Source organism: Lissotriton vulgaris, chromosome 1_1 (genome assembly GCF_964263255.1).
Source record: "Lissotriton vulgaris chromosome 1_1, aLisVul1.2, whole genome shotgun sequence".
In the NCBI taxonomy this organism is placed as follows: Eukaryota; Metazoa; Chordata; class Amphibia; order Caudata; family Salamandridae; genus Lissotriton; species Lissotriton vulgaris.
Window position 1 is genome coordinate 2094009600 of NC_141685.1, and position 25562 is coordinate 2094035161.

The window sequence follows — 25562 nt, forward strand, 5'->3', positions numbered from 1 at the left end:
GTAAATGAGATATTGCACGATAGCTCTATTTGAAGGCGCACAAGTGAACTAATTCTCTATTGTGGTGTTTCTCTTTCTGACATAAAATTAAGGCGAAGAAGCAAGCTTCACCCTGTTGTAAACCTCGGCAAATAATTCTCTGATTTATGGAAACAGCATCAAAAGACCCAAATGGATGGATTTTCTCAGGCACAGATAAAGAGTTTATGCATTGCAAAACAGAGTGTATTCTGAGGAAACATTAAAGGTAAAACGAGGGTACCAGATGGCCTATCAGCTGGCAAAATTCATACATTTCCTTTTTCAGTTGAGACCAAGTGATGAGGGTTGATTGTAGGCAGACTTTGAGGTGCAATGTAGTGAGCACCCCAAAGCCATGGACACTACCTGTGAAACTATGCAGTGAAATGCTGATAACTTAAAGGTAAGAGAAGATACACACACTTTGTACCTTCTATCATCAGAGACGCCGTACAATGTTTTAGCCGTTCCATGGTGATTCTAAGATCTTATACCTATCATTACACAATATGTTAACTGCATGATTTCATTGTTGTAGTTATAACCTTAGGAAATGTTGTTTTTGTTGGAAACCAGTATTTATTTCAATCCTAGGTAAAATAACATCGTCTCTTCTCCTGTATGTCTCAAGCATTTGTTTTTAATTCCCGTCAAAACTTGTTGAATCTCTAAGCCCACCCTTGTCTTGAAGATGACAGTATATTCAGGCATGTACTGGTGTGTCCAACTTCAAGTACAAGGTTTTGTAATTAAAGCAAAATAATCCTAAATAGCTGTCTATCTTTATGCACGAACATCCATATCCAAAAATGCCAGGGTATGGGGATTGAAAGTGACATCACACACCCATAGGTCGTCACGGGCTTGACCCATTGTCCCACCTTTACTACCTCAGATTTGAAATATAAAATAGGCAGCATCTCAGAGCTCCCTTAGCTTTTAGTTTCTGCTGCTGCCTTGATGAGCCCAGACACCAGGGCTAGCGTGGGCAGAGCCTAGGATAGCAATGGACAAGCCAGGGATAGCTGCTGCTACCCTGCCCTGACCACACTTGACATTCACTTGTAAATGCATGTGTACAAGTAGCAATGAATGCTGAAGAAGTTACATTTATCTAAAAGTGAGTTCGACAAATGTATTAAAATGTTGTTTGCCTATACGCGTCCTGCTGGACAGTTCACATCCCTGAAAAACATGCCTGCATTACTTTTACAGGCGCATGTAAAATGGCAATTTTGGTCCTGCTTAGGTTGGGTTTAGTCCAATTTCAAAATACAGGACATAATTCTAAGAAGTGCAATATGTGTGCCCTGACCTTGCATATGTCCCTAAAACACTGACTGTACCCAAACTCTTTCACATAGTGCCTTAAAAAGAAACATTTTATCTACAACCATACTGACAGCTTTGCTAGTTGTATTACAGTCTGAGATCAGAGGGAAAGCAGGGAACAGGGTAAGACCTCCACAGACGGCTGCAGTGAAAGGGAAGCAGGAGCGAGAGTAAACAAAAACATGTGGCAAGTGTCTGGATGATACCAAAGCAACCAATGAGGACAGCTGCTCACACACGGTGCACACAAACAGACTCTCGCGCTAGAGGCTAAGTCAATGTCATTGCGTGCAGACCGCTGCTCCGAATTATGCGTCACTGCTGTACTTGGGCCATGAGTAATGGGCACACAATTCAGTTGAAGCCACCTGGCGTAGTGTGCTGACGGGGGCTACGCAGAGGAAGTGATGACACGTCCTCTCAAGTGGGAGTGTGGGCATATCCTGGTAAAACCTTGACTACACCGCCAGGCCGGATATTACTGTAGACACACAAAAAAAGCTGGTTGTTTCTGCGAGCAGACTTCCTCAGCCTCCCATACTCGGGCAATATATCCGTGTGCAATGCAGCAGGTGAGCCCTTCATACGAAACACACTCTTGACATGCTGTAGGCTACAACATTATATTCACCCACCACTACAGGCAGCCCCTGCGTTCCTACTTTGAAGGGGACACCCCTAAATATTAAACAACTGTGTGATGCTCTTGCCTCTTATCAGTGGTGCACCCCAGTGAAGGAACGTCACCGCGGTTGAGAGATCTGTGGAGGCTGCTTCAACCTCAAAAAATCCAAGAGTTCCTTGCAGGCTGTCTAGTGAACCTACAGGACATAAGGGGCATCTTACAGCCTTGTCAAAATTATGCGGAACCTTCAAGATTCCGAAGAATGGTCTGGAATCAAAAACTGAATTATTTTAATGTTACACTGATACTTGTTTTAGAATATGAGTTATAGTTATGGAAGTATGTAATCTCCTAAAGAAAACAACATGTGGTGATATTAACATGTTTAATGTTAACTGTGCTACAAGAATTCTTTCATTGTTTTACATTATAAAGGTAGGAAAATGTCAAACATATATTGACAAATATGTGCCCTTTGTCCTCGCAGGTCCTTACTTTCTGCGCTAAAGGTCTACTGATCCCAAAACTTAATATCAACTTGAGAATTCACAAATATACAAAAGGATGAGGAATCGAAGCTCTTTGCCTTATCAAACCGTGGAATCAATGCAGGCTGATCAGTGGAATCAATATTAATGCTAAGAATCTGTGGCAGCGTGTAGAATGGGTAATGGGAGGGCGTGGAGCATGCTGGGGGATCCAGTCCCTATGTTATGCCATTCTCAATGGAGTGCTTGGTTGCTTTGCCTCTTGGCACATTATATTTGCTTGTCGGACAATATTCAACAGAGTCTGCAGCTCTGCCTCATGTCCAATGATTCTATAGCTAGGCATGCCTCGGTTATGCATTGTGACCAACTCTCAGCAGCAATGTGAAAACAAGGTATTTGCAGTGATAAGCCAGTACATTTCCGCCCTATGCCACCTCGGTATCTCCCAACCTGAAAACAAAGAGGTTCGCTTGTGTCACACTCTTAGCTATCCAAACTTATAGACTACGATTCTGATTAAGATATTGCCTTGGCAATGCTGATATGCTGGACAGGATATCCCTGAACAGGATGTGCAAGAATTTAGTGCAGCTAACCTTAGTGGATATTGCACTTGACAATTTTACTTTCCCAGCTGCATCTTGAAATCGGTCATCGGTCTCCAATGTTATCAATTGGTTATGGTTCATATTTTTATTTGATTGGCAGAACATCAGGGTAATATTACCAAGTTATGAAGTCCAATGTTAATAAACACATGATTCAATAGCTACCTGTTGACGAGGAGAACGCACTGGGAAGTGACTTCTACACCATATTTAATAGTAAATGTGTAGCTTATATGGAACAAAAAGACTGGCCACAATGTATTTTAGTCAAGTAAATTGTAAAAGATGCAAAGTGTTTCTCAAAACATAGCATAGCCCTCTTTATAAAGCTTGTAAAATGGACACTGGAAGATTACTAGCCGTGACCATGACAGGGCTCCCAGGTGAGATTTTTATTCTGAAGCACTGGGGCCTAGTGGGTGAAAGGAAGCCATTGGGTTGACCACTCAACCATGGTCCACATCTCAGGAAAAACTGCTTCCACAACCCATGGAGTTCCACCGATTTAGAGAGGAATCATGGTAACCACAAAGCCCTTGCTGCGGTGAACCCCCACTCCGCCCCCACTTCCCCCCTCCGCGGAAACAGGCATTTTGAAGTACCAGAATGGTCCGTGCCGTCCCAAACTCACGACAGAGCCATCAACTAACATCAACTGTGATCCCCTCCACCCAAAGTTCTATATTGATGTGGCAATCGTGGTGTGCAGGATAAATAAAATAAAGGAAATAGTGGGGGGAAAGAGTGGGAGGTCGACAACCAGCGTGGCAGAACAGCTGTAATAAAAAAGCAGAGTGTGTCAGGGGGACAAGCAGAGGCTGAGAGAAGAGATGAGTGAGAGAGAAACAAGAGAAGGCGGAAGGGCAGACCAATAATATGGAGGGCAGCGCGGAGGCAGCTGAAGAACTGCACTAAAGCGAAGAAATGCAGAGAAAACAGAATGGTCAGGTGGAGTTCCCGATGCAAGATCTGAACTTCTAACACCATCACACATGTTCTTCTTTGTGTGAAAAAACAACCGCAGCCAATGTATGTCTGGCTAATTCCCCAATCTATACAAAGTAAACTGCGGACATAGCACTGTAGCCCGCCCGCCCCACAAGCATTGCCGCGAAGGGGTGTGCCGAAAGGCCCCACGTTCACTAGGCTTCTAGGGAAATACGGCAGCCAAGTCAGTGGCAAGGTGACTTCATTTTGCTTGTCAACGTGCTTCTCTCCTGTCACGTGCCACTCACTGATCGCTTCTATGAGCCCAGATACATGCAGAATGATGACAATGAATTACAGTGCATGAGAATGTCATGCATAAAACACGCAAATTGTCATGAAAAGTGTGCGGTTCGAACTCGATAACTTTTCAGTGGCTTCCAAAAGGAGCCGGCCACGGGTAAGTAATTTTGCATGCACTCTTTAGAAACAATTTTTTAAATCCTGCGAGATTTAACGAACGAGACACTACTAGCATCATGCTATGCCGTGTACCTGCAAAGGAGCTTCATTTTATCTCTCGTGTGTGTGCAAAGCATCACCCGTTCAAGGCGCACTTCTCTGAAGATGAAGAAAGACAGTTAAATAATAAAAATTAAGAAAAAAAAACACAAAACCACTTGTTTCTCAAGTGCTCCGGATCTCCGATGAAACCACCATGTCCACCATTTTAGGTTGTCAGGAGCCCTCGCCACAGTGCCAATATGCTGCAGGCAGCTGGAGAAAAGGCGCACCAGGCCTGTCCCGTTGAGCACTTGAGTGCCCGGCAGTAAATATTTGCTTTGGCAGATGTTCAACAGGCAGGAGCTGCCATCAAAACATCAATGGCGCCCACAAGATACAAATGGTAACATTAGAACATGACATCAGGTGATCACCAGCTTCACGCGATGCGCTTTCAGGTATGCAGATCACAAATTTGGCCCGAACGATAGCTCAGCTGCATGACGCGCAAGCCTAGTCCCATCCCCCAAAAGTAGAGTTCGATGATGATTGCAGTGTATTCAGCCTGTCATCCTTCTGAGGCCGATTACATGAGTACTAGTTTCTTTTGATTGAACCTACGTAAGCGCCTCGACGCGTCTTCACCATGGTATTCAACGCTATTGACATATAAGGCAATAAGAGTCTGTCCAGAGGGACTTCAACAGGGAGAAAGCCAAAGGCACTACTACTTCGACTAAGCAGCAGAAGTGGCAGACCTTCATAGCACTACTACACACATAGACCCAACAAGTAAACACACTTGGTGCAAGCCTTAGTCCAAAACGACCGCCATCACATCGAGGTCACGTTCAACGCAAGCAGTCGCAGTTTTCCTATCACTCAGATTTATTTCGAGACCCAAGAAGACGGCAAGCTCTGCTCCCGGCCTCGTTGTGTATGCATACTGCGCATAGCTCTCTGCAGAGTGTGTTATGACAAAAGTTAAACACACCAGCCAGTGGCTAAACAAATACCCACCTCCGAGGCCGTATCACTAGTGAACGTCTGGTGCCTCAACCAGTGAGTACAGTAACACTCACTGCAGCCACATGGCAATCAGGGAGTCCCACTCCCATGGCCCGTGAGTGAGAAGCCATCCGTGCAATGCACACGGAACCGGCCACATCAAAGTGTCTGCTGTGCCGAGCTAGGGGTGGCATAAACGCGCGCCAGGCGGGGTATTTTAAGCGGGGATTAAGAAGCAGCCCGGACGCTATCCGAGCCATGCACGGATCGCCTTTGGCTGCTAATGCCGCGGCACTTTTGGTGTTAACATATTCAAGTCTCCAAACGCAAGCCGGAGTCGCACGATTCAAAGCATCCCAATAACTGGTATTTCGAAAGTTGTTCAATACGTCGCTTATTTGTGAACACCAATGAGCACACTCTCCGCGCATATGTGCACATTCGGTTATGGACAACACAATACAGAAACGAAAGCGTAGCATTAATAGTGCATCTAAACATAACATGCTAAACGACGCAGCTATGCGTCAAATTAATCCCCAACACCAGTTTTATTTTAAAAGCGTCCTTCAATCAAGAGAGACCTGCGGAAAATCACCTGGGGTTGAGGAACAGCAGAGACACAAACCACGGCTCTTCGGCTGCGCTTGTCAAGAGCGACGACATCCCCCCGGGGCGAGGTTGGTCTGTTCGAGCCGGTTTTGCATTGCTTGCTCGCTCCAGCAAACTTTTTGCTAAGTTTCATCTGCTGGCGCGTTCCCTTTCGAATGCAACCTTCACAATCCGCGCCATTTGCTGACGCATTATTCCTTCAAAATCTAACCAAATGTAACACATACATGTGGATTCAATAGGGCCACAGGGCATACAGCACATTTGTTCAGGCTATTGACTTGCTCACGTCTCCCACGGCCCCAGAAGTTATTCGGTCAAACATCATTAAAATCAATGAAAGGTATGTGGGTGAGGTAAATAGGGTGGATGGTGGTGTGGGCCCGTTGCTCTCTGCCCCCATGTAGAGAACTATTCCCCCGTCCACCCCCCTCCGGCCACTGCCTCAGTCCCTTTGCCTTACCGTGGCAGGAGTAAGCATGGCATCCGCGGGAATGTTTGCAGAAAAGTCGACATGAAGAAGAGGAAAGCGCAGATAAATCTTTCATCCAAAAGTCCCCGAGTGGCCGCGCTTTGCTGGCGCTCCTGCCCGGTCCCCAGCGCTGCTCCACGGGAGAGGAACCTTCAACTCTGAGGCTGCGAACATAATCTGCTCGATTATAACAAACCAGCCCAGCCAGATGGCTGTGCACTCTCAGGATTAACCCCTTCGGCGCCGCGCGCCTCTGCCGCAGCCCGCGCTCCGGCTCACCTCCACGGCGCAGCGAGTGGCACGGCCGCGTCTGTGCGCGAGGGAGGACGGCACGCGCACAAGTGACACACGCAGGCCGCACGCCTGCGCTTCCACGTACCCGCGCTGTCACGCCCAGCGCGTGAACAGTCTCCGGGAGAGGCGGCTTCGGAAAGCCATATGTTCTCGTTTTATATTAAAAAAAATATGCTTGAGATGGTCACGGTCCTTTCCACACAAGAAAGGGTGTCAAAAGGAAAAAGTATGTCATCAGGTGAAGTCGCTTTAACATTTTCACATCCTAGAAAAGGTAACGTGGGGGGAGGGTTCTCTTGACTCGTGGTGAGTTTGCAAATCTCGGCCTGTTGTTTTCGCTGCCTGCTGTTTTCACGGGATCCCCTGCACACCTGTTCGGGTGGCCGTTGTTTTAAGGTTTCTTGTGACGGATAGCTACGCATATGGGGCACTTCGCAGATCCATTTAACCTCATGAACGGTGGTCCCCGCAGAGGCGTGCTTGACCACCTTCCACGTGTGAACTAGAATACTTCGAGATTTTCTTTAAAATGTGCTAGATATTGTGCTTTCACTGCGACCTCAAAGGAGACATAGCATAGGCAGGAAAATCTCTACAACGCTTAACCTTCCGGCATTTCCAGACCATCCACCAAAAAACATTTTAAGAAACCAGAGCTTAAACAGCTTACCCAGAGCGTTACTCCTATGTTGGTCTACTCTATACAGTACATTTTTGGTCTATACAAATACTCAACTTAAAACCAGAAACTGGCCCTAGGTAAGAGTCGGTACACAACAGGCCAGCTATGGGGACTTGTGCTCCTGCTGCCAAGTTTCACCGGCATTGTGCTTGTGTTTGAGCAATGCAAACGTACTCTGAAGACCCATGACTCTATTTCAGTAACGATTTTGTCGGAAGCAACACATGCGCTGATATCAATTACTCACGGAAACTTTCTCACTTAAAAAGACTTTAACGCACCACTAAAATAACCCACGGCCCCAAACTCTAGCCGCTTTTCTAGGTCTTGGAGGCAGGCTGGGGTCTGTTTCAGTTGCACTTTTCTTTGAACCACTGATACCATCAGCAGAAGCCGGCTGACAGGGACGGTTCCCCACACAGGCCGCCGGTGTGTCTCTTCCCCTCTCTGTGTGAGGGTCCAGGAGGAAAGAAGAGGCTCGGATTTAGGAGTACTAACCCACAAACAACCTCCACAGCAGCATTATTCCAAGACCTGGCGCTCTGGAGCACACCTCCGTTCACAAAAGTTTTTCAAAGTTTGCTTCATTAACCGAGAGGAGATCCACCACTCTGCCTATTCTTCCTCTGGTGGACTCTGTGGTCAAATCGAGGGCAAATAACAACACACGGAATCGAGCAAAGGGGTGCTCGGCTGCATCTCCCAACGGAATATACCATTCTGTGGACGGGGGAGTTGCAGGACGCTGGTCGGGGGAAGCTCTGTGCAGCGGTGGGTGTCAGCATCAGCTGCAGCAGACGAGAGGCGGGCACGGAGGGACACAGTGTGACTCTAAAACGTCACTGTCCCATGTCAGAAGATAAGGTGCGCCCTGATACCTTCAACTAGAACTTCAACAGCGACCCGACTGCGCAGAGCCGAGAGCTGCGCTCTCTGCTGCATTTTCCGTCGAATTGAGAGGATTTTGTTTATGCCCAAGTGCACATTAGCATGAGGACAACACGCCTTGTAATTCGAGACCTCGAAAGCTTAATCGTGCCAAGTATGCGCATAATAAAAATTATTTTCGGGGGTAGCATACTTTTTTTTTCTCAGAATGAATGAAAATGCACTAATGTATTCAGTGACGCCTGTTTCCTATTGGTTGCCTGTGCAGGCTCTCGATGGCTCGAAACCCAAGTCTCTCATAGAGTCCAACAGGTTTTTTATTGAGTGATTGCCCGCGTCCTACTCGCCTCCCAAGGCTTCTAGCAAGCAGTGCAGGAGCCAAGCCTACTTTCACTTTATAAGCCATTCACACCAGGTTCAACTCAAACAGCGCCCAACACATTCTCACACACGCCTTACAAAATATGACATATTTCTCACCATTCTTTGATTTGATGGCTTAATAGCATGGGTATTTAACGTGAACACCCTGCCTGTTTTCACTTAAGCCTTTTCAAGAACACGCTGGAAAGTGATACCCTGCGAGGTCAGAGCAAGCCGAGGGAACAATGGAGAGGCAGGTTTAATGCATTAGGCACGGATTGTGAGAATGTTTCGCTGCGATTCCTCCTCAGGAACCATTGAAGGTCCGCAGGGGCGAGGGCCGGGGGCACAGAGACGGTAGCGTGGGGCCGTGCCAGCGTCACAGTGCGGCATGGTGAGGAGCTTCCAAGCGCAGGCATCCGCCAGCATCTTCCACATAGCTGGTGTTCGGAAATCGGACTTCATTCAACTCTAGCAAAGACAGGCATTTCATTGAATATTGGGAAGGTTGTCGGGGTCCTTCGACCAAGACTGCTTTCAAGGGTGCCAGGAACACGTTTGGCTTTTGCAACAGCACCACACTGCGGCAGAAACACGAAGTGAACGATAGTGTGATTGTATGGACATGCATTTTTCTAAGCCATCGTTTCCACTATATTTTATGCCCTCTACAAGTCCCCAAGACAAACCCGTCGGATCATTTCGAAAGGTTCTTCCGCACGAGCACGCTTCTGTCTGATGGGCTCTGCGAATTTGACGTGTGCCTAGAGGTGCCTGGCATCCCGCTGAAGGCCGGCAGGGGCATAATGCAAGTCCCACACCTCCTGCGGAGCAGTGGCCCCCAACGTTTCAGGGGCTCCCAACTTTTAGGCCCTGGGGAGGGGGGGGGGCGGGCGGGGGTAGGAGGGGCATTCAGTCTAGGGTCAATACATATCTGTGAGATGTGGGAGTCTACAGAGCCTCTCTCTACATTCTATAGATGACCCTTTCAGTTAGCGTAACGCCACTGAAGGCTGACCTCGAACACTATGCGCCTAGAATGGAGCACGAACACACGCATATCCATAGGCGCATCTAAAGGCTGAAACAATGAATCTCAGCGTTAAATGAAAGTTCATCTTTAAAAATCAATGCAAAATCTACCAGTCTGTGAAGTGGCGAATCAAAGTCTTAATACAATCAATAGACTGGCTGTACACGTCTATGTACCACCACAGCTGTACACCAAGCGCACGTTAGACAAAAATGTAGAGAACACCTACAATTACAAAGTATCAACAATAAGACTCTATTGGTTGTGTGCTGCAAATCATTTAAAGGAGCAATGCTATCGAACTCAAAGCAAATATTTGAACTCTCAGCATTTAACTCATATCTCCCTGAGTGTGGTTCATCATGAGATGAGAGCAACATCACTTAGATCTAAAATAGTAATGTAGCTGACTGTAACCCATGAAACCACCTGAATTTGGTATTTCTGCTCTTGCTCACACCAACAACAAACAGGCTGGCTGCACAGCCAATCTGAGCAATGCTAGCAACATTCACTCTCAGACGGAGTCGATTGTTGTTGGTAGTTCACCCTGAAGAAACACTTTAAAATGTCAGTCACCCTTTCAAGCCAAAAGAGACAGGGTAGGTAAAACCAATACAAAATGAATTTCTCTTTTGTCCTGACACTTTACAACCACTGATCGTCAGGTCAATCAGAATGCACTAAAAAAAATTCATATCAATAGTAAAGAACGAAAACATCAATTATTTCTGTCTCATTATATATATAAAAATGTATCTACTTATAACGATTCAAATGCATATATTTATATCCACAATGTACAAATCGTAAATATACAATAAAATGAAGAATCTAAAAACATTCAGGCTCATAATATATATAAACAAGCATTTGCAATGCAATAGGTCTCGCATTAGGAAAGTTTGAGCTATTGGTATTGTAAATGACAATTTTTTTATTTATGTGATGGTTTTTAAAACAGCTAAATTAATTGCTTTGTCATTTCCAATGCCAATAGTTTTAAATTTCGCAAATGTGATACCTATAGCATTTGTAATGCAATATGTGTTGTATTTACCCCATGGGACTTCTTCAGGGCTTAATCAAATTCCATTTGCAAATACAAGTTTTCACATGTGGCCCTCCGATAGTAAATGGAAATTGGCCTTTACGGTCCGGTAAACTCATTTCTGTTTGGCGTCCTATGCCGCATGCGTATAGCGTGTAAAAGCCTATAGGGATGGGGTCCAGAGAAGCCAAACCCCACTTTGGCAACATGAAGCCTGAATGCACAGGTAGGGGGCATAGAAACTATACCCCACTAGTAAAGTGTTTGGAACAACTTGACTCAACAAACGGGTTGCCACAGAACTCACTAAAATGGTAAACAAAGGAAAGTACTCAGAATCCACAAGGAAGGTGTCCCAGAACCCACAAAAACGATAGACCCCCAGTCTACAAGCGAGAAGGCCATAACTCAGCTAGGTGGTACAAAACCTAGAACTAACATGAGGTGCATAGAAATGATGCCCAGTGAACAATGAAGCACTGCCCTCGCTTCAAGGAGAAATGACCTTTATTATAGTTTTGAAAAGTTGGGACGTCAGTGAGGGGGTTAGGAGCAGGAACTATTTCGAACTCACTGGGTTTTAGACACATTAACTAGAACCCAAAAGAAAGACAGAAACTAAAGCTGAGATGACGTGACAGAACCAAAACATAAGCAAGAGCCTGGTACAGGACACCTCCCTGCCAGATGATCTGCTTTGTCATCATAAGTTATTACTAATGCATGCATAACAAGCAGTGCAGGTCACCTTTCTGGGAGGGAGTCCTCATTTCTCGGGCCAATGACCCCGCCACCACAAAGTGCTTAGTCCTGACTACCGACATCTGCGCGCTGTCAACGGGGCCCGCGCGCCTAGCGACTGCTCTCCCAAAGGCACTCACTCACCTGGCCGACTTCTGAGCCTCCGGTTGCGAGGCCCGGTGCCCCCATCCAAGCGCCGGCACTGGGTGTGGGGCGGGGGCTCAGGCCTGAGGTGACAGGACCGTCCTGCGCCCTCTTACTGCCTGCAGCGGGGCGACCGGCAGCACCGTCCCGACAGGTGACAGTGCGGCACGACAAGGGCTGCAGCAAGGCAACGGCAGGGAGGGAGGCGGAGGAGGAGGGGAAAGAGAGGCCAGAGGGAGGAGAGACGCGAGGAGGAGGAGCTAGGGCGGAAAAAGGGGTAGGAATGGGAAGAATGAAAGTGGAGAGGCAGGAAGGCTGCGAAGAGACGAGACAATACATAACAACCAGGCAGTGTGCGGTGACGGAAGGCAGAAGTAAAACAAGGGACACGAACAAAGAACCTGGTGAGTGGGGTGTGAGGGGGATGTGTGCGCGCTGCCATGCTATGCTATGCTGTCTGAGTCAGAAGCGCACGCGCCCAACGTTATCAATCCTTACTTGTAGGGGGTCGGCGGGGGGTCTTGGTGAGCTTGTGTGTGTGCTGTGTGTGCGAGCGTGTGTGTATGCGACGGCGGGGGTGGGTTCCCTGTATGTATGGGTGCGTGCGTGCATGGGCACTCGTGTGTGTGTCTCTGTGTATGCGCTTGCGTGTGTGGTGTTGGAGCTTCCGAGTGGGGGGTGGCGGAGCGTGTATGTATGCAGTGTGTGTGTGTGCGCATGTGTGTGTATGCGACAGCGGGGGTAGGTTCTCGCGCATGCATGTGTGGTGTTGGAGCTTCCGAGGCAGGAGATGGGAGATGGGCACAGCGCCGTGTGTGCCCACGAGGTCAAATCTGCGCTCATGCCACTCTCGTGTCCACATTCCCAAATACGTCTGACAATAGTCGTCGAGCAGACACAGCAATCAATGCTTCGCATTGAATGCAGGTCGAGCTTGACCTAAAAATGATCTGTGCAGCAATTAAAGTACTTGGTTAAACATTTCTTATAACGAATCCTCTATTTGAATACACCCTAAGTAAATCATCACCTTCTTCAGGACAAATTCACATAAAACACATTTCATATAAAAACTGTTTTTTAGGTCGAGGACTCCGTCGCACTGCGTAAGCAGTGGGCGGAGCTCCGAAGATTCAATGTTTCTTAAAGGGAGCTTGGAACCGGCCCCTCTTCTCCATTGGCTGGCTTCCTAAACGGAGGCCAGCCATTGGAGGAGAGGGGCGTCACTCGGTTCAAGCCCGTCTTTTTCGGATTCGGGGGCGTTTTTTTAAGCTTCTTTCTTTTTACTTTCTCTCCTTTTCCCATTGGCTGGAATTTTACCTTCCAGCCAATGGGAAGAGGAGAGAACGAAAACCACGCCCCGAATCCCAAAATGACGATGCTTTCTCTGAGGCATTTCTGCCTCGCCTCGGAGATGGATGGTGGCGTGCATAGCGTCCCCCAAGTCGGTAAGTTTTCTTCCCTAGCTGCGCTCGTCTTTTTTTCTTGCCTTTTTCCCTAGTTTATCACCCTGGACACTCCTTTTCTGCCTACTTCTTCCCTTTTCCTCCGTTTCTCTTTCCTGTTGTTTGCTCTCTTCCTCTTTCTGTTCTTTTCTTTCCCTCGTGTCCTTCGCCCTGCGTGTCTCTTCTCTTTCCCCTGCACCTCCCATTATCCCCGCTCCCCCTTTCCCTCGTGAGAAATGTTTTTTCACAATCCTGAACTTCGGAAGCCGTTGGCATCCCGGGAGCATTATCACACACCCACGTTGCAGCAATAACGCACTTTCAGCTTCAGTGTGAGCTCAAACTACCCCGAACCAGGAGTTGAGGAATCACCCTGTGTACAAGAGCACAGGTGAGTCTGCACATGGAATGGGGTGCGTGGGAACCTGCAATATAACCCGCCCGCCGCAGTGCCAGCCTTGTGCATGGCCCCTTCAGCACAGGTGCGAGGAGGGTACTGGAGGACACAGGGTATATACCCCCTCCGAAGTCTGCATGTGGAGTGGGAGCATGCGGCGGCCCGCGAGGGGAGACAGGCTCTCTTAAATATTATGATATAGCGGCTGAGTGTGAGGAGCGTCAGCTTGGGCAGTTATATCATAATATTTTAAGAGAGTTCCCCCCTGCCATTAAAGCCAGCAAACCAAGGACCCCAGCAGCTCCCCCCCATCCTCCGATGCCCCCCTGCAATGTCAATGGTCGGGTGATATTGCGGGCAGTTACCAACAACTTTCCTTTCTCCTTCCGCCATATCCTTTAGCTATTCCACCAACTCTTAACCTTTACTCGCATTGCCCCTCTATGCGCGTCTCTTCCCTCTCCTTGTTCCTCTGACCCATTGCCCAGCAGGACCCAAGCTGATCTCCAGATGGCGACCCCCTCCCCTTGCGCCTCTCTCTATGCACTACCAGCCCCTACCGCCCCCCCCCCCTTCCCCGTGCCCTTGCCCGCCCATTGCACCCTCTGCGTTAAAGGACTGTAACTCGCCCCACCTCTGGACTAGCATACAGCTATTGAGACAACTCTTTCAGGGATTCTCGGATATCCTCGCCTGTCCAGCGGATTTTCACAACAGTTAGTACGATGCCAACAAGAACACCTCAGCCCACTGTGAACGAGCGGGACACGGAAAATGTGAGTATTCTGTGGGGAACTTGTTATTAGTGAGCCTTCCGTCTTTGAAAATAGCTTGGGCGACTTAGGATATGGTATATTGAGATTAGTAGCGCTCTAACGAGGCTGTTCTGGAAATTCTGGCATAGTTTGAGCTTCATTTAAACAGGGCTGGACGTGAAGAAAGTTTTGTAGTTTCCTGCTTGAATTGGTTATGTTATTTATTGATTGCACATAAGTATCTGTCAATTGAAATGATAATTTGATAGCAGTCCTACTGAGTGCCTTAAATGACCTGAGCCAGTGCACTTCCATCTTTTGTAACCTGAGCATGCCGCTGTTTTGTGTATACACCCTCCAGTGTAACCTGAGCGAGCCATGACACAGTGTATGTCTACCTATACTTCCTGGGTCTGAGTATGATTATTTCTTTTTAAGCTAAGTTGTCATGATTTTGCATGCGTGCAGTGTGAACTCTATTCTCCTGCGTATTGTGATCAAGTTTGTCTTGTGCATACATCTTCCTGTTGTGTATAAGTTGCATGGAAAAGTAAGTCTGTGCTATCGTTCTAGCATGCTCAGTAGTGTGCCTTAATATCTGGGAGGTTGTCCCCCTGGCTGTGCTTGCTCTCCTGCCCCCTGGCTGTGCTTGCTCTCCTGCCCCCTGGCTGTGCTTGCTTCCCTGCCCCCTCGCTGTGCTTGCTCCCCTGCCCCCTGGCTGTGCTTGCTCCCCTGCCCCCTGGCTGTGCTTGCTCCCCTGCCCCCTGGCTGGGCTTGCTCCCCTGCCCCCTGGTTCCCCTGCCCCCCGCTGTGCTTGCTTCCCTGCACCTCGCTGTGCTTGCTCCCCTGCCCCCTGTCTGTGCTTGCTCCCCTGCCCCCAGGCTGTGCTTGCGCCCCTACCCCCTCGCTGTGCTTTCTTCCCTGCCCCCTCGCTGTGCTTGCTCTCCTGTGTGTGTGTGTGTGGCTCTGTGTTGGGTGTAAATGCAATAGGTCATGCATTTGCGAGCGATTAAGCTATTGGCATTGTAAATGACAATGCATTTATTTAACGATTAAGCTATTGGCAATGTAAATGAAAAATGCCATTTATTTATGATAAAAAAAAAAATGTCATGAGCAATGCCAATAGCTCTACCTTTAATAATGCAGATACCATTGCATTGTAAATGCTTGTTACTCTTACTTTGCACTTTGTTCCCCTATTTTCCTCCTAGGATGTTGTCCAATATTGAGGATATGATCGCCGCCAGAGTAATATTCTCATTATATTAGGTGGCAGGCATGTTGCTCTTCATATATCTTTTTCAAATCCACATATGTTGCTTTTTGTATCTTCCCCCTTTACTCCTACCAATGACACTCAGTTTGTTGGATAGTGGGCTCCCCCGTGGACATGCTAAATTTCTACAGATTGTTTTTCAGTCTCTGCTAGCAGGAGAAGACGGTTATGCTGTCGCAGAGTGGTCTCTGGATCGTACATGACCAGGGACTGAAAAATAATCTGTGAAAATTTAGCACAACCAAGAGGGACCCCATTTCCTTAAATTTGGAATACGTCCTAGGAGGGCAATAGGGGATCAAAGTGGAAATTAAGCGTGAACAAATGTTTTCATATGAAAAGATTTATGTGAAATTCTGCAGTAGAAGGCAGGGATTTGATTCCTAGAACTGCTGAAACACTGTGTTAGCACAATCTATAATGAGATAGTACTTTGATACATAGTAATTGTTTGGCCTTATTGTTATACGCTCACAACTGACCGTTTACATAGGGTGTATTAAAATAGAGGATCAGTTATAAGAAATGTAAATAGAATTAAGTACCGTATTTGCTCCAAAGACGATTTTTGATATTGATTATATGTCTGAATGTTTTTAGATTCTAGATTTTATTGTGTTTTTTATTGTATCGTATATTTACTGATTTTTTCATTGTGGATATAATTATATACTTTTGAATACTTGTAATAAATATACATATTTTTTTCATGCATTCAAGCTTTATTTCGGTCTATTGACCATAAAAGCTACATATAAAACATTCCCATTATACATTTGTCAATCAGTTGATTATAAAACTTTGTTAAGACATTAGAGCAGTTACATGATCCATTCTAAATATACAATTTAAGAGAGCTAATAGCTTCAATAAATACAGTAAAAGGATTTAAGAACATAGAAAGGTAGACCATTTTTTATGTAACCTTTTTAAAATCCATCAATTGCTAACCTTAAGTTTAAAATATTCATATTTTCAAATTGTCTGATATCTCCACTCGGTATGGACCTCTTATTACATCAAAAATTAATCGCTGGTTTATCACAAGTTATTGAAGTACAAAGTGCAATCGTATATAAGATTTTTCTCTTGGCTATTACAGTTCCAATTCAAATTAAGCTCTTATAAATTTACGTTAAATAGGAATCTACTTACACCAAAAACTACCAGTTGTGCCGTATCTGTCCTCATTATACACAAAGGCCCACATGCATCAAGCATTTTTGTAGTCGCAAACGGTGCGATTACTTAAAATCGGCCGTTTGCGAATGCAAAAGTGCTTTTTGGGATGCATGAAGCAATTTTAGAATTCGTAACATTGTTGCGAGTTCTAAAATTGCGGGTGCTTTTAAGAAGTCGCAGATTTGCGACTTCTTAAAAGCAATGCATCATTACTTTGACAAGTGGAAATTCGCAATTAGGGTTCCAAATTTACCGAGTGGTTGAACCACTCGGTAAATTTGGAAAAAGTGTTTAAAATGCTTAAAATGTTTTTTTTTCAACATTCATGTTTCACACACACATGTCCTTAGGACATGTGTGTGTGAAACATGATGCGAAAAATACATTTCAGGGGTGCATGGGGGGGTCCTTTGGACCCCCCCTGCACCCATGAAATTTTCTAAGTGCCACTCGCAATTCCCATTGACTCCTATGGGCCTTTTGGCCCATAGGAATCAATGGGAATTGCGAAAATTAACTTAAGAATTCGGTATTCATTTGGGATTCGGTAAAAATTGCGATTTTTACCAAATCACAAATGAATACCGAAAATAATGATGCATAGCATTTTGCACTTCTTAATTTGCGATTCCTTATTTTTCGCAAATTAGGAAGTGCAAAATGTCACAATGATGCATGTGGGCCTCAGCCTCTCTGCAATGTCTAACCTTCACAATTTTGCAAAGAGGTTTGATCCATTCTTTCCTTGGGATATCATATTGGGGACAGAAAAATAGTATGTGTAAATCACCTTCCTTGACCACATTTTTGCATAGCATGCACTATTCGTAACTTCTGTCATCGCGGTTGCTTCCCCATCTAGATTTGTTAGCATTTGTTTGTAGGAACTTCATCTAGAAATGGTTCAAACTGACTGGGCTATGTCTTTAAATAAAAGGAATCTTGATGTTAAGGGACCCATACTAGAATTATGCAGCACATTATCATTGATATACGCCCAAAAGGATGACTTTACTAGCTTGCTACATGCCATGGTCAATGCAGATGGCTCGTCCCAAAAGTGGAGCAAGCCTATCCCTTCCAACCACAATGACATGTGTTTGAGCCAGGGGATAACCTCAGTTTGATCAATATTCATGATCTCTTGTAGACCTTTTTTATAATGTAATAGCTCCAATGTTGACCACATCCTCACCGAAAATAAGAGGGGGGTAATAGAGCATGTTATCTGTTCCCCTAAAATTTGAATCCATAACTACTGGAATCAGGGGCGTCCTACAGGGGAGGGTTAATCATTTCTGACAGAAGTAATTTTTTCTCACATCAAAATTCTTTTTGCAATGGGTCCCCCATATTTCCGCTCCAAATAGAGCGGCTGATTGGGCCTTAAATTTAAAAACCTCTAAGGCAGGGGACACTGCCCTTGAAGTACTCCCCCCATGCTTTTTTTAAAATCAGAGCTGAATTTTGGAGCAAAATAATTCTACTTTTTTCCTATTGTGTCTACCAGGTCAATTTTGTATCAAATGTGATTCCTAGATAGTTAACACTTTGTACATACTCTAATCTCGGGTGATTTAGCTCTAAGTTCCTTTTTAAAGATCTATGTGGATTAATAGACATGCATTTAGTGCTGCTGGAATTTATTTCTAGGCCCTTCTTGGTGCAATACAAATAAAAAGGGTTCATCAAATTTTGGAGTCCCCTAGGGATTTGCGATATTAGGATGGTATCATCAGCAGATAATAATGCTGGTATTACTTCGCCTCCCAACCTAGGTGAGTCATTTTGCAGCCTTCCAAATATTGGGGGATGTCATTTACATAAAGAGAGAACAAAGTGGGTGCCAAAACGCACCCTTGTCGTACTCTCCTTCTTACTGGTATTTCTTTGGTAAGTTCACCCCTGGGCCCCATCTTACTTTAGCGAAATTTCCATTGTGGAGCCTAATTATTTGGACAAGCAATTCTACTGGCACCCCCAGGTCTTTCAGGGTATCAAACAACAGGTTCCAGGGTACCAAGTCGAATACTGCCTTTAGGTCCACGTGGGCAATATATAAACTGCCTTTCCTAATGTTTATATATTTCCAGCATCTGCACATGAATCAAAACATTTGATCAATTGTACTAGTTTTTTTTCAAAACCCAGATTGATATTTTTAAAGTAAATCTACCTCTTCGATTCATTCAGTTAATCTGCTTAAAATATGTCTAGCAAAGATTTTTTAAGTAAAATCAATCAAACTGATGGGGCAATAATTTGCTGGATCTTGACGGTTGCCCTTTTTAAAAATTGTGACTATTTCTGCCCCTTTCCACGTATCAGGTATTGGTGCAAATCAACTATCGCATTACAAAGATAATTTAAATACGGTCCCCAGACTCCGACGTCATATCTTAAAAGGTCACCAGGAATTTTATCTGGTCCTGGTGCCTTGCCAGATTTAACTGAGTCAATTGCCAATAGAGTTTCTTCTAAGCTGAAGTGCAGTTTAGCGGCCTTAGCGGTAATCTCCATATCTTTTGTTACCATAGATTCCTCACCATGTGTTCCTGAATAGAGAGCAGAAAAATTTGCCACTCAGGTATTTTCATCAAGAAATAAATCTTTCGGTGTCCTTCCTGTTCTGTTCCCTTTAGCTATTAAATTCCAGAAGCCTGCCTGGTCCTTGGCCGCGCTGATTAGACCTGACCAAGGTACACAGACAAAATATCGAGTTTTAAATATCGATATACAATAATATCGAAGTTTAAATATCGATGGGACAAAATATCGAAGGTAAGTAATATCGACAGTCTTAATATCGATATTAGTATGATATCAGTAATATCGAAGTTTTAAATATCGATGTCAATAATATCGAAATAAATAACTTCGATGTTACTAATATCAATTTTTAAATACATTTAGTGTATATTATATTGTATTTATTATGTTTTATTATTTATTTTTAATGTCATTTAATTAAATATTGTCTTTTACTACTGTAGCGGGTTGTGGGTTTATAGGGGAATAGGGTGGGAAGTAATTTAATTATGTTAAATTAATTATTAATTAGTAGGAATTATTAATTAATTAATTGAGAAATAATTTTTAATTAATTTTAATTAATTGATTAATTGATAAATATGTTCTGTAGCGGGTTGTGGGTTTATAGGGGAATAGGGTGGGAAGTAATTTAATAATAATTAATTAATAATATATGTTTGTACATATTTTAATTAATAATTAATTGGCAATTAATTTATATTAATTAGTTCCTTAATTAATATAATTTTGTACATAGTTTTAAGTATTAATTAGTTGGTAATTAATTAATATTAATTAGTTAATTACATTAATTTTAGTAATTTTTCTATATAATATTTTTTTTATTCTTAATTAATTAATTGGGAAAAATAATATTAATTATTAAATTAAATTAATTACAGCTAATGTGCTAATATATTTACTTTATTGTTATTGTTAATTAATAATAAATTGGTAATTAAATAATATTAATTAATTTTGGGTAAAGGAGTATTTTTAGGGTTCAGGGTCAGTTTTAAGTTTTTGGGCAAAGGGGTATTTTTAGGGTTCAGGGTCAGTTTTCAGTTCTTGGGTAAAGGGGTATTTTTAGGGTTCTGGGTCAGTTTTCAGTTTTTGGGTAAAGGGGTATTTTTAGGGTTCAGGGTCAGTTTTCAGTTTTTGGGTAAAGGGGTATGTTTAGGGTTCAGGGTCAGTTTTCAGTTGTTGGGTAAAGGGGTATTTTTAGGGTTCAGGGTCAGTTTTCAGTTTTTGGGTAAAGGGGTATTTTTAGGGTTCAGGGTCAGTTTTCAGTTTTTGGGTAAAGGGGTATTTTTAGGGATAAGGGTCAGTTTTCAGTTCATGGGTAAAGGGGTATTTTTAGGGTTCAGGGTCAGTTTTCAGTTTTTGGGTAAAGGGGTATTTTTAGGGTTCAGGGTCAGTTTTCAGTTTTTGGGTAAAGGGGTATTTTTAGGGCTCAGGGTCAGTTTTGGGTTTTTGGGGTACAGGGATATTTTTAGGGTTCAGGGTCAGTTTTGGGTTTTTGGGGTACAGGTGTACAGGGTAAAAACAAAAAAATATTTCATTAAATCAATTAAATAACATTAAAAAAAATAAAATTACATTAAATTATTAAGTGTTTTATTTATTTTAAATGTATATGTATTAGTTTTAATTTTGTTTTAATATTTTTATTTAATATTTGTAAAATTATATGTATTTTAAAATTATTTTTACATTATTATTAATACATTTAAAAAAACGATATTTTTATTTCCGATATTTTTGTACTACGATATTTTTTTTCTCTATATTTTTGTACTTACCTTTATGAAGATAGGATTCCGATATTTTTGATGTCGATATTTTTGTTCCGATATTTTTGTAGTTCGATATTCTGTCTGTCGATATTATGTCAGACATTCCCTGACCAAATATCATCTTCCCATGATTTTTTTTTAGCTATTTCCAAGGTCTGCTTGTAATGTTGCCTTCTTTCCCTTATTGCAGTTATACTATTGCTTTTGATTTTAACCGCCAGAATAAGCTCCTTCTTTGCTACCCGACTATTCTTATTATACCACGGGTTCCTAAAATTGTTCAAATGGTTACTTCCTGCATTCCCCTCTTTTGGTATATTACTTAAAATAGGGCTTAAGGCATCTACCAATGCGGCATGCAGGTCCAGCATCGGAATTTTATCTACTGGTTGTTCAAAAATGGTGTAATAGTAGTTGCAAAGATAGTATAAATACGGGTCATGGCTTTAGTGTTCCCTAGAATGTATGGCCACTTTACAGCACGATGATTATTGCTTAATATAATTCCATCTTCAGTGGTGCCAATTTCCTTATTATCATCTTGCAATGAGAGGAAAAACTTCGATGATACAGTCAACCGCAAGGGCCGATGGTCGCTCTCCATTCTGGGATCAATTTTTAAGTCAAGACCTGTGGCCAAAACCCTAATGTCACCATTATATAGTCTATATTAGACAGGGAGCTGCCTCTACAAAATATGTATGCATTTGGTCTGTCAGAAAACAGACGATCATTGCATGCTCTCAGGCTATGGCCCATTGAGAGCCTCAGTATTTGGGCGACTGCTACTGTGCACTTCACCGCCTTATCACTCTCTATAACAGGAATATTATTTGCCATGTCTTCATCCTCGAATAGGTGACCAAAACCCACTACGGGTTCAAAGGTACAATTAAAGTCACCTCCAATTATTAGCCTTGATTTATGTCCTAACGTGTCTCTAAAAAGGATTCGAGCTGTCCAATTACTAGTGATTCCCGATTAGCAGAGCCTGGTCTATTATAAATATTAAATAAAAATAAAGCATCCCCTTCTCGTGAGATCAATTTTAATCCCAACAAGTCACGAGAAGGTACATTTAGTGGGATGAATTCGACTTCCATGGAAATCCTTATCCATATCACCAAACCCACCAAAGGGTCTACCTTTCACTGAGGGGCTGGCATCCACACTAAATGTTTTAAAACCAACTCTATGGGGGTTTCTAGTGACCAGGTCTCTTGTAAAAGAGTAATGTCGCACTGCTCTATATATTCTTTCCAAGTTATGTCAATTATATTCCTATTTAGACCTCTTATATTCCACGAGGTGAGGCAAACTTCCGAATTACTGCACAACTTTATACTCGGCGGTAGCATTCTTCCAGTGTCTCCAATGTGTGGATTGAGATCATAACTTCCTGCTAGCGTGTCTATATGAGCCTCAGTGCTGGGCGCTTGTGACTTCTGGGTTTTCTCTACTTTCTCTTGATTTGGGGAATCATTGCTCTCTTCCACTAATAGATCACATTGGAGTACTTCTACTCTAGATACGTCCATGGCCGCTAACCGAGCCCTGAAATCATTCATCTTGGGAATACCCAGAACATCCACTCTAACATCCAAGAACTTTCAATGTCAATCTAGGTCCTCTAAGGATGACAGTCCCTTGTATCTATTAAAGAGTGGAGCTGGGAAATCTGTGCCATTTGCATTTACCCTATCCATTGGTTTATAATAATATCACAGTGGAAGTACACAGACACTTGTATTCCTAAATGGAGCTTCCTCTTTTATGGATAGAATATCCTTACCCGTCTGGGGCCGCCTAAAATTTACCACCACACAATCACCCTTAATATTCTTCCTTGATTCTCACACCCATCCTACCATGCGCACAATTATAATATACTCAGTTCTCGATGGATTAAAATGTTTGAACTTTGATACCCAATCAACCGTCTTGTTCCTTAAATTGACCCAGTTCTCGTGCTGAGTTCTTTTTAAGGACGGAACTCCAGCTAAGATTATCATGTAAGGGCATGAGGCAGGGGGTAATTGTAGGACATCACTGTTCGGTATTAAATCTGTACCTTTTGGGCTGTATACTAAGGCTTTCCCAGATGGAATACCTGGCCTGTCGTGTTTTATAGGTCAGTGTTTGTTACCAATGATGTTCCTTTGGATTTCAGCAATAGTCCGTATGCCTCCCTAAATTGTATCTGCACCATTGTTTGTTGTAGGGTTAATTTGTGGCCTAGTGGAATCCGAAGACCTGTTGCACCTGGTACAACCAATTACTTTGGTCGATACCGTCCTGCCATCTCCCTGCACTAATGGTTGCGGGGGTGGATGATCTTGTTTTTTTGGGGGCCCTCCCTCCTGAACAGAATGGCTAGTTAAATTACTGCCATTCTGCAAGTGACCTATGGCATTGTGCAGTTGACCCATCCTCCCTTCCATGGACTCCAAGGTCTTACTCATACATTCTACTATCTGAGTTACCATGGCCTCTGTTGCAGATTCAAGGCCATTTTTACCATTTGTTCCAAGTCCCCAGGGAATTTCCCTAAATCAGGATATTTTTGTTCATAATTGGCCTCAGTTTGGGTGCTAACATTTTTTTAATTACACATTGTGCGTCAATCATCGGATTAGGTCTTTCTCCTTGAACTTGTCCCCCTGCTGTCTTGGCCCTGGTTTTCCTCGCAACGGGAAAATAACTTTTTTTTTTTGCTCGCTGGTCATCTCCTTTTTTCCCTGGTTTCAAATTTTGCTTCCTTAGTCTAGGTCCCTTTACCGGGATAGATGTACTCTCCATTCCATTTTGCCCTGGAGGTATAGTGTAGTTCCTATATTCCCAATAGGCTCTGCGCATTGGAATAATATATACTATAGATTTGACTTAGGACTTAGGTCGACTAGGTCTCTATCAAATATATTAGACTTAATTGTGAGTGCCAGCTAGCTCAGAGGTCACTAGAAACTTACGCGAATAAACAAGAAGGGATTAGTTTCTGACAACCGCAGAAACATGACAACTTTGTTTCCCAAGAATAAGAAATATATCTCTAGAGTCGCGGAAACAACAGATGATTATTTCACTCAGTCAATCGTGCATGCTTCGTTTCACCAGAGGTGCAGAGAAATAGAGAGACGGGCGTTTTCAATAAAAGTATTTATTGAACAGCCTTCTTTCTCATGCAGAAGAAATGAACTGCTACAATCGTAATACTGGTTGCGAAGTACAATGCGTACAGTACGAAGAATATCATAAAATAATACTGTAAAAGCATGATATGGTTTCTAAGCAATAAAATACATAGAATACATACATTAATAAATAAAGACTAAAAGTACTCAACTGGTGCTTCTAAAATATGCCTACCCCAGTGTACCTAACCTAAGTCTAGTATGAGGGAAGAAGTAAGTGAGGTGTAGCTTAGTTTCAGTATTCTTTGCCAAGAATCTATCCAAGAATTCTCTAAGGGTCTAATCAGCTTCGTACCTTGGTTTAGAATGTAGGAGGTCTGGTATCTCTCTCTCTCTCAAGACTCGATTTCCCAACAACCTGCAAGGGTAGCTTGGAAACACTGGAGCTGAATTTCTCGGCAGGAGAAAAGACAGCGTCTTTCTCAGTGCGTCTGCTGGAGGGTCGGCTTCCTTCGGCACTTGCTGAGGCGACATGTGTCGTAAAAGGTAGATAGTCAAACTGCTCCAAACCACCTTCTCTTTGCCTAGGCAAGTGTGGGCATATTTATACCTTGAAGGTGCCAAGTTTGACGTAAGGTTGGATATAATAACGTCATCAAAGACTCAATTCTTTGAAAACTCCATGAGTTCTTGGATAAATCAATATTCAAGCAAGAGGAGGTCCCTGACTGTTGAAGGCGGGTTTTTTCGAAGAAATCGTCGTGGATTTTCAGAACTGGTGGAAGTAGCTATGCCGTATTTGGACTGCCTGAGCTATGTCTTAATATCGTTATGATTTCTATGCCTACATAAGGAAATGGTGATTTATACCTATATAAGCGCATGCATCGGGAAAATTACACTAGGGTCCTAAAATGCTCTACAACACCCACTCCACTTTATTATGTTTAACATTGCCAACTATAAGCATTTTTAAAACATATCTAAAGCATGTGTTTACAATCCCAACCAAAATATACAAAATGCATTTGAAAATGGTTGCACACAAAAAAGGAGCATTTGTACCGTACGCATACAAAAGGAATGTTGTCACCCTAAGCATATAGTATGATATTAGCAATGCTAACTGAATGAATCATGTGTTTACATTTTTATGAAATGGCTCTAGGTTTATGGAAGAAAAAGGTCGAGACCATTCCATAGCAGAATATATAGACTGGTATTGTTTTTGAGGACAAGGTCAAATGTT

The 25562-nt window shown here is 43.4% G+C and overlaps 1 protein-coding gene across 2 annotated transcripts in view; it reads right to left on the reverse strand.

The window, feature by feature from the left end:
- Window positions 1-6877, reverse strand: part of NTF3 (neurotrophin 3) — a 242208-nt gene extending 235331 nt beyond the window's left edge. For both annotated transcript variants that reach the window (XM_086921238.1, XM_086921230.1), the window contains exon 1: window positions 6592-6877. In XM_086921238.1, coding sequence (XP_086777364.1) covers window positions 6592-6609 — 18 coding nt within the window. In that variant the 5' untranslated portion in view covers window positions 6610-6877. The remainder of the gene's footprint in view (window positions 1-6591) is intronic.
- Window positions 6878-25562: the final 18685 nt, after the last annotated feature.